Source organism: Fundulus heteroclitus, chromosome 9, assembly GCF_011125445.2.
Source record: "Fundulus heteroclitus isolate FHET01 chromosome 9, MU-UCD_Fhet_4.1, whole genome shotgun sequence".
Taxonomy (NCBI): domain Eukaryota; kingdom Metazoa; phylum Chordata; class Actinopteri; order Cyprinodontiformes; family Fundulidae; genus Fundulus; species Fundulus heteroclitus.
In genome coordinates, this window is record NC_046369.1 from 30932912 (window position 1) to 30943218 (window position 10307).

At 42.8% G+C, this 10307-nt stretch overlaps 1 protein-coding gene across 1 annotated transcript; it reads left to right on the top strand.

Annotated features, from left to right (window-relative positions):
• Positions 1 to 683: 683 nt before the first annotated feature.
• nrl (neural retina leucine zipper) lies at positions 684 to 9285 on the top strand. The gene is made up of 5 exons (XM_012866400.3): positions 684 to 849; positions 2475 to 3291; positions 3385 to 3666; positions 6061 to 6279; positions 7803 to 9285. The coding sequence occupies exons 2-5, from the start codon at positions 2674 to 2676 to the stop codon at positions 7962 to 7964; spliced, it is 1281 nt and encodes a 426-aa protein (XP_012721854.1). The 5' UTR covers positions 684 to 849; positions 2475 to 2673; the 3' UTR covers positions 7965 to 9285.
• The last annotated feature ends 1022 nt before the right edge of the window (positions 9286 to 10307 follow it).

Below are 10307 nucleotides of genomic sequence, written 5' to 3' on the forward strand. Positions count from 1 at the left end.
CTCCTTCACTACAATAAAAGACAGAGAGTGTTGTTGCTTCTAAAAAAAAAAAAAGCAAAAGTTCGAGTGTTATGACGACTTTTGCACAGTCATGTGTTCGGGACCGCTCTGTAATTCTTTGCTCAGACGGACTGTCCACGGTGCGGCAGCATAGAATATCTACTTCAACTAGAGGCACTACAACAAATCTGCTTTTATCTAAATATTGAGTCAGTAAACTCGGTTTCATGACAAGCAGAGTCTGATTTGTCAGTATAATTTAATGGTCCGACTAAAATCTACGTATTTTAACAATAAAAAAAAAAGTAGTCATGATTCGGAACTCGTAGCAAACAAGTTTGACCATCTCTCTGAGTGAAACTTTGCTGATTGAAAGGCAGCAACCGAAGGAGGGCGATGGGAATCTGAACGTAAGTCTGTCTGTATGAGCATTAGGGCAAAACTGGAAACAAAAAACAAAAAAAAAACGAGGTGTAAGAAACAGAATAAAAAAGAAAAAACAGAGAGAGAGCGAGACATTGCCAGAGTGTGTGAACATGCCTGTGAACCACAAGAGGGGGATGAGGGGGGGGAGGCAGAGAGAGGAGGGGATTGTTGCAAACAGGGATTTGCGGGAGGGTGGAAGGGTGGTGGTGGTGGTGGTGGGGGGGGTTAGTGTCACACAGTGACAGAGAGCTATACCCACACACACACACACACACACACACACACACACATACACACACTCTGTTTCCTCAGTGTCTCTTTCCGAACGTGTCAGTCAGTCGACCAGTCAGTCAATTATTTTTGTGTGTGTGTCTGGTGGAGATGCCTGAAAAAAGCTCTTAGCCTTCATCTCTATGACCAACGGTAAGACGATTTCCTTCACCTTCATTAACACTCGCTGGTTTTCAGACCTTCCTCTGAATCTGCTCTCATTCTACTTTTGTTCTTTCATGAGTGTGTTTTTGCCGTGACTCTGGTCCAGAGCCAGACTGAGGCCTCCGTGAAGCCCCTGACACTGTTTGCTTTCTTTTACAATCCATTTTAAGCCACAGGGGGGGCAAAACTAATGGGCTGTGCAGCAAAGGCACCAGTCAAAGGAGGATTTTTAATTAGGTGTTCATTTGGATAATTACAATAATTAAATCTGAAGGTCTGTAATTAGTGTAGGTGGAAAACAGCTTAGCTCTTCTGAAGCTTTCTTTGATATCCTTAGCAGTGCAGATTAGATTAAAAAGTTTCAGCTTTTCGGCGATTTAAGGGGATTTTTTGTTGTTTCAGCGTGTGGAGCTTCCTTTGAATGTTTTGCCTCATTGGATTAATGTGAGATAATTTTCTTCCGAGTTTTAAAATCCCAAAACGAAAGTTGTCGGAGAACATCAAGTTCAAGCCAAAACCAATTTGGATTTCCGAGCCGTATCAAAAATGCTTTTGACTTTGTTTTTAGAAAGTCTCTGGCCTTGGATTAAAGTCTGAACCTCGTGGTAATTGGATTGGGTCTCTTGAGACGTGGGTCTTTCTGTCAAAAATGATTAGGACCATTTCATTTTTGTGCTCGAGTTAGTGGGATGATTTCTTTAAAAAAAAAAAAATATCACATGTATTTATTAGGCACTCTTCTTTAGGGTAGCTATGCAATTAGCCCTACATGAAGAGAGCACCTGACCGCAGGATGAGACCATCCTCTGAAGCAGTTTGAACTATGTACTTAGGTATTGAAAAGTAGGTGATTTGCTGGATTTTTGAAAGAAATACATTCTCCTAAATATGAACCATGTGGCTTTTTTAGAGACACACCTGTGACACTTTCAGGTCCTGTGCAAAAGCATTAAAATGTGCATGTTTATATAGCGACAGCAGAAAGCTGGTACTGTCTGGTTATTGTCTCTATATTACCATAAAAAACATTCAGATCTACATGTAAATTCAAGAAAGTCTGAGCAACCTTCTAGTTATTGCAAATTTGTCTTTGAGCTGTAAATGTCTGTAACTGTTTAATTTTCCAAACTAAGAAGGGACCCATAAGGGAGCCTAAGGTGTGCAAAACAGGGTTTTGCAGTCAACTTATGTAACGTGAGTTGTTGTTTTTTAAAGCATTAGTGGAGTACAGGTATATTTGTAAAACGTTGCTTGCAAAGTCAAACCAAAAGGTCAACAAATCTGAAGAAAAGTTTAAATTTTAAAATAAGAACAAATACAGTATGAGCTATTGTGCAACCTGCACCTGTTGTCCAGGTTGTTTCTGCTTGAAACATCTCAAACTGACCTGCTGGTTGCAAAAAAAGGGGGAAAAAAAGAAAGAAAAAAATGTTGACAGGACGAAGGTGTACCTGGTCAGACATTTACCACTATTGCATCAATTATTATGATTCAGACAAAATGATAATTCCATACAAGCGTAGCTTTCTAAAACTTCTCAGTGTTGAGTAAAAACAAAAACATGTGTTTCTTGTGATCCTGCAACCCAAAATGTTTTTATGCTTTTTGCTTAGATTCTTCAGGACACAAGAACCAGAGACGACATCAGGGGGACAAACAGTTTCTGGCAGCAGAAATTCCTCAGTCATTTCACTGTTTGGTATCACTTCAGCTGCCGTCTATGAGCTGCGCCGTGGCAGCAGAGCGGGCTTTCCTACGATCCTGACACACGGAAAAACCCAGTAAGAGCTCCCTGTAGCGCCAGCAGACGCCATGTCTTCTCCCTCCCTCCCCATGCCGTCTCTCCCCCCCAGTCCCCTGGCCATGGAGTACCTGAACGACTTTGACCTGCTCAAGTTTGAGGTGAAATCGGACACTCCTCCTCTTCCTCCTCCGTGCCCGTATCCTAAATCTGGCCTGCCCCATGATCCGTCAAGCTCCCCGTTCACCAGCAACCCTCCACATGACTCCAGTTTGAGCTCCAGTCCTTACAACTCGCTGCCGCCTTCGCCGACGCTAAGCGACGCCCACCCGCCACCCTCGGGCTCTTCCTCTGTCTCTTCATCGTCCTCCTCCATCTCCTTCCCCCTGTCCTTATCCAACAGCTTCACCTCTGGGATCAGTTCCGGGTCCCAGGGGAACATGGAGGGCAGCCCGGCGCATGGCGGCCCTCAAGGCCCAACTCCCGCCTCTCTCGAGGACCTGATCTGGCTGGCGGCGCTGCAGCAACAGTTTGGAGGCGAGGTGACGGGGCCCACCACTTTGCTAGGAGCCTTGGGAGGAGTGCCAGAGAGAGGGGAGAGAGAGAGGGGACCGGTGAATGGCTTTCTGGGCTGCGAGGATGCCGTGGAAGCCTTGCTGAACTCAGCTGCTGCAGCAGTCAGCTCTCAGGTAACGGTGACCATTCAATTGCACTTTTCTCTTTTTTTTTTTTGCTTGTCGCCTGTGAGGGGCTGACTTCATCTTCCCCGTTCAATCTTCCAGTTCCCGGGTCTTTCTCAGAGCTCAACCAGCAACCTGGGGGACTCCAGCAGTGACAGCGGGGGAGACATCTCCTGCACCAAGGGGGCAGACATGTGCCATCGCCCCCTTGTCTTCCTGTCGTCGGCCCCTCCCACACTCCCTAACGGTGCCCCCGCCTCGGTTCCTTATCCACAGCCACTCAGCCCCCAGGGCCGCCTTCATCACCACCAGCACCACCATCATCATCCACACCACCCCATGCACGCCAGCCATCACCATCATCACCAGTCACAAGTCAACCAGGTATGCATCGCAGTGGTCCAATCTCATCCTTGTGATAATGGGGAGATGAAAGTGCATAACAGGAAACCAGAGATGCGAGACTGTGCCACACACCTGTAGGCAGCCTTGTTCCCACTCAGCAATGTCTAGTCGTTGAACCCAAAGTTCATCTCATTAATCTCAACTTTGCTCCACTGGCAGAGATTTGTTGAAGACAGAGAGATTCTGTGGTAATGGACGCCAATATGTGAACCCTGAAAGTTTCATTAAAAAGTAAACAAGGAATAGATGTCCACATGGAAACTGAATTTGTCTGAATGTGGGTGAAAGGTTAACGTTGATAAAACTAACCCTTGTTTTCAACATGCTTGCCACGGCTTTATTTGGAAAGTACAAATGGGCTAAAGCGTTCACATTTTCCAACGTAGGCTAAATAGAAAAGAAGGATACCATTTCAGGTCCGTGAAAGTTTTAAAAAGTGTTTATGATTCAGTGTCTTAAGGGCAACGATCAACCACACAGTGTTTGAAATGTCTAATCTCCTTGCTCATCATCTCCTCAAATCTGCCATGTCATGTTGGTTTCCTTCTTGGTATCTGCAGTCTTCTTTTAAAGGTGCCACATTTTTTATGGAAGTCATCACGTTGCAGTACCAGACATGGTCCCTGCATAGGGGTCTGGTGTACCCTCAAACACTGCTACAGGCAACAATTTGCACTTGAGATCAAAACCTGAACCTAGAAATCACACAGAAACACACACACACACTTTAAATGTGACTCGTTAAAAGTCTGTAAATCTACAGGATTTCCTTTTCTTTTTTGCAATATGCTAATATGCAGGTATTAGCTGCTCAAGCTATTATTAGCAAAGCCAACTGATGACATGTTAAGGTGCTTTCAATTCAGCCAGTCACTGTAACATGTTCATAAGCAGGCCTTAGGCTTATGACTGATTTATTGAACATTAAACTAAGAGAGTTCCATTTGCAGATGCGAAACCAGTGGGAAATGCTAATTGTTCTCAATGACAATGCTAACTGCAAGTAACAATTAGCAATGCAAGAACACGCTCTCTGCAATTCAAACACTGTACAAGTGTTGAAAGAAGCCAGAGAGTACCACATATGAGACCAACTGAACCCACATAGCTGCTAACTGAAGGTTAGCTTAGTGTTTCCAAAAAAAAACATTTTTTATGAAACACTATCATGTTAGATTGTTGGGTCTGGCAGATGAGCAATCTCCAACAATTTATGAATCAATAACCTGTGATTGTAACGTCATGGAATCCTTGTAACTGGACTCCTGAGTTAGAAAGCAGCAGGTTCTTCACCAACCCTGGCCTCCAATTCCAACATGGCTGCCTCACATAGAAAACGTGGCAACAACTGCAGCAATAAACTGTTTATTTGCACTTCTGTGGATCTGTACCATCATTTTATCGGATACACACATGCCACCGTTTAATTTATAGCAGAGGAAATACATCCTCTGTGTTTCAACGCATAAAATGTGTAGAAATCTGTTGTGTTCAGAATGTATTAACAGTTAGCCCTGGCACTTAGAGGAAGCAATGTGCAATGTCCCACTGAGTCTTCCCCGTGATCATAAGTCACAGATCCAGGTTGCAAGTGACTACAAGTCGCAAGCAAACAGAAGCAAGAACCATAAACTGCCTTCAACAAGTACTTTCAACTAGGCAAGAACATGTTTTACCTCAGGTCTATCAAAGACTTTCAGAACATACTGGTACACACCGCTAAATCACTCCTGTGCTATTTTTAAGGAATGTATACATATAGAATAATATTAATCAGCTGTCTTTTACTGAATGGTTATTCTTTATCTGTTCACACAGTGGCCTCTGTGTTACTGCCCAAAGTGACAGAGCAGATTTATAAGTTATTAACTTCTGGTCGGTACTACACTAAAGCATGTTAGCATGAAGGCGTTCTGAAATGATCCTCACTGAATGTAGTTTCACAGGCATATAAACTTTATAATCTGTGTTCTGGTCGATCAGGATGTCTGCGTGTATCTTTATATGGAGCACAGTGTGAGCTTACGATAATATCTGCTATTATTGCTGTACCTAATCCTGATAACTGTCACCCACACTTAGTCAGATTACATGACAGATTATGGACATGTGGTGCCGAAATGTGCATCCTGACAGACGTGCTCACCCCTCCGCCCCACACACACACACACTCACACACACACACACACACACACAGTTTGACACATCATAAGTAGGTAGCCCAAACATCACAGTAGCATATAAGTCTGAATGTTGACCAGACCTGCTTTACACTTCTTTACATGCACACTCCTCTCAGAATTCATCTTGTGTCCGGTTCACAGCGGGAACCAACATAATATTGTCTCTGTGTGTTTTTGTCCATCTGCTCAGCCATGTGGGGTGAACGAGCGCTTCTCCGATGAGCAGCTGGTGAGCCTATCGGTGCGTGAGCTCAACCGGCACCTGCGTGGAGTGAGCAAGGACGAGGTGGTGCGCCTCAAGCAGAAACGCCGCACGCTCAAGAACCGCGGCTATGCCCAGTCCTGCCGCTACAAGCGCCTGCAGCACCGCCACGCTCTAGAGTCAGAGAAGCATTTGCTCACACAACAGGTAAACCCACACTTGCATCAAAACTGACAGACTTGAGGTTTCCTCTCTGATGGTGCAAGGTGCCTTGCAAGAATCTCTACACCTCTTCGACTTTTTCACGTTGTGTCACGTTACGAACACCAACTTCAGTCTGTTTGGTTGGGATTTTATGTGATAGACCAACACAAAGTAAAGCTTAATTATGAAGAGGAAAGAAAAAAACATTTAGCATGCCACTGTATTTATCCCCCTTAACTGTAATCCCCTTAAATAAAGTTCAGTGCAACCTATAGCCTTCAGAAGTCACCTAATGTGCAACCAGACTCTGCCTGAGTATATTTTAGTGTCCGTATACATGCAGCTGCTCTTTCTTAGAAGACCAACTAACCCAGAAAGCAGGTCATGGAGAGAGTTGTGGAGATGTTTCAAGTATTTAATTCATTACCCAAAGGAGAGAGCATCAATCAGAGAATAACCTAGGAAGAACATGGTAACTCCGGAGGAGTCGCAAAGGTCCGCAGCTCAGGTGTGTTAATCTGTTGAAAGGGCAACTATTGGTCCTACATCCCTCAGATCCAGTCTTTATGCAAGCGTGGCTAGAAAAGGAAAAAAAAATGTTTTTATTGCTGAAAGACAGCCAGAAGTAGTCTCTTTGGCAGTTTGCCACATAGGGACACAGCATACGGAGGAAGATGCTTTAATGAGAGAGTCCAACTGAACTTTTTGGTTTATATGCAAAAAGCGTGCACTGAACGTCTCCCTGAATGCAGCATCCCCACTGCGACATATGGTGGTGGTCATATCATTGGGTGAGAAGATACTCAAAGTAACAAATGAAACCGGTCAGAGTTGATGGAAAGATGGGAGGATGGAGATAAACACAGGCTGTTCCTTGAAGATAAAGCAGTTGTAGGTCAAAAAAAACTTGACACTGGAGGCTCGGTTCTTTTTTTTCAGCCGGACAATGAGCCCAAACATACAGCCGGGGCTGCAGTGGGACGGTGTAAATCAAAGCATATTCATGTGTTGCATTGTCCTAGTCAAAGTAAAGAGCTACGGTAAAATGAGAATCGTGGCAAGACTTAAAAAATATCCTTGAGTTATTTTGGAATGAAGAGAGGACAAAAGGTTTGGCCTTTGGATAAGTATAGCTGGTTATGAAGCTATAACAAAGTTTTTATACATTTGTAAAAAAAAAATACCAAATTTAATTAAAAGCTTGAATCAGTTTTGCTTTACCTCACGATCATCTACTAATTTGTGTTGTTCTGTCACTAAAAAAATCCCGCTAAAAGACATTGTAGTTTTGGGTTGTGACGTGGCAAATGTGAAAAAGTTTAAGGGGTATAAACACTTTTGCAAAACCCTTTTTACAATCTCACACAAGCCGTAATGGTACAGGAATATTATATTAAAGAATTTGGGAACCCTGAAGAAACTGAGATTGTTAAAATGTCATTAAGCCTTTGGGTCTTTGCAGCCCCCATGCAGCAAAAAACTAAAGAAACAATAATTATGTGTTCTTTCTTTGCCTAACCCTCCAGCTGGAACAGCTACAGTGTGAGCTGAGTCGGGTGCTGAGGGAGAGAGACGCCTACAAGGCTCGCTACGAGAAGCTCCTCAGCACAAACCCAGGAGCTGCCAGCGAGGCCCCGCAGACACGCACCAGCAACCCGCCATCCCCGCCCCCAGACTACTTCCTCTGAGTTTAGGCGTTTACGAGAGGAGCAATGACGTCAAGAGACAAGACCAGCCAGCATGGAGCAATAATTGATGAGTGATGGCAGTCGGGGGGGGGGGGGGGGGGGGGGGTTAGAACGCAAAGATCTGTGTGTGTGCGTGGTTGTGTTTATGTGCGAGAGGCATTTCAAAGAGAGGCAGTTTCAGGTAGCTCTTAGGCTTTACAACGTTGAAATACACTCTTTGAGTGACTTAAAGAGAATTAAGTGATGCTGTCTGACTACGTAGATAAAAAGGGTCTTGCAAAAGTTTTCATATCCCCTGAACTTTTTTTTTTTTACGTTTTATCATATTAAAATCAGAAATGTTGGTGCATTTTATTGGGAATTCTTTTTCTAGACCAACACAAAATTGTGAGTCAATGCTCTGTAGGAACCATTTTTGTCTCTATCGGCTTGAACTGAAACTTTTCATTCTTTTTGCGAAACTGTTCAACTCAGGTAATGACGAACACTGAGTTTTTTAAAACTTTGGCCAGATTTTTTCTTTTTTTAAAGAAAATGTATGTCTAGGCCGTTCTAACAACTAAACATGCATCGATCCAAACCTGTTTGCGTTGTGGCTCCAGCTTTTGCCCCGGTCTCAAGGCTTTTGCAGCCTCCGGCAGGTTGTCTTGCACAATTGCCCTGCGTTTAGCTCCATCCGTCTTCCCATCAGCCCTCACCAACCACTGGTCAAGATTTTTGGCAGGGATGCTACAATTTTTGGGGGGATCGTTTTTCCATCCACTTCGAAGGTTGTGAAAATCTGTAAAATGCATTGAAGTAAGTAGTTGTTACAAAATGTTTTAAAAAAGAAGGGGGCATTGATATTTTTGCAAGGCTCTGAAGATAAACTATTCTGAGGATGCGCGACGAACTCATGAGAGCTCTTCTGCCTGTGACATCAGTGCAACAACGTACAAACAAGACTGTGAAAATGGATTTTAAGAAAAGCTTTATAGTCCCTCACACTGCTGAGCATGGTATCTATGCAACAATATAATATATCTGCTATGTATTTTCCATATGTCCAAATGAGCAATCAAGGCTCACTGTAGCATTTTTTTTTCTTCTTATTTATTTATTTTTTTACAATATAAGCTGCTAAAGCTGCAGAGGTCTGAGTAGTGCAGTGATGATATGTGGAGTGGTATGGGATTGTATAACGTTTCCATGGCATGCAGTTGAATATTTGCCAGCTAATATTTCACAGTTGCCTACCAAAGTTTTTAAGCTCACCAAAACTTGTTATTCTTTGTTTTAAGAAAAAAAAATGAATAATCATAGATTAAAGAATGTACAAGGACTCCTTTCACCGGACTCCGTGAATGATTGTGATATTGTGATTTAGTAAATGACTTTTCTTGCTAGGTGAACATAGCGGCTTTTAAGCCGGGAGCAGCGACAGAGTAGGCTTGCTGTTTGCTACCAACAATCGGTTTATCCTGCTAACGCAGAGGCGTAGGGTTTTGTAAATATTTCTAAGTGTGGGGGAATTAAAAAGAGACGAAATTTATTACAGAGGGAAAATCAAAATGGTTTTGATATGAATATCCGTGTGGTTGTTTCCATCTCTCCGACGAGAGGAAGGTGTTTTGGGGAAGACTTTCCAGATCACCATGTGACACCACAGAGCTGGTCACTGTGGACTCAGACACTGTGGGATACCAATGATTCATTAACAGCGCAGGGATAAAGACAATAAAAACACAGCTTTTTTTTTTTTTTTTTTTTTTCTTGAGACATTTTCTTAGCTGTCCCGTGGAGTAATATTGCCAGGTTTCACGCATTAGAGGCTATTTATTTATTGTGTGAGTGTAGGTTAAAGGAAAAAAAAACAACAACTGTTCTTTTATTTATTCACTTATTTATTCAATATTTAATGTTTATTTATGTACTTCTAATTATTTCACTGGTTTCATTCCATTAGTGTGTATTTTTACTTTCCTACAGTTCATTATTTTATTCTGTTGTGATTAGAATAAACACGATTACCAGAAAAAAAAAAAAGTGATGGCCATCACCGCGGTTTCCCGCTCCCATTGTAGTGTGGTTTCATATGCTTATGAAATAAACAAAGTTGTTAAAAAAAAAAACAACAACCCGGCATTGTGTCTGTGTATTATTGCTCGCCTTGCACAGAGGTTTTAACCTCATCTCCATGCCCGTATCTGTGTATCTCCCACGTTCTTTCTCCTGTAGGCCTTTTTTTTTTTTTTTTTTTTTTTTTTTTGGCAGCCACATGCCCGGCTCCATCCATCCCTCTCTTTATCTGTGTGCTTCTATAGTGAAGCGTTGACCCTGGGTGTGTGCTGTTTGGGATGACCT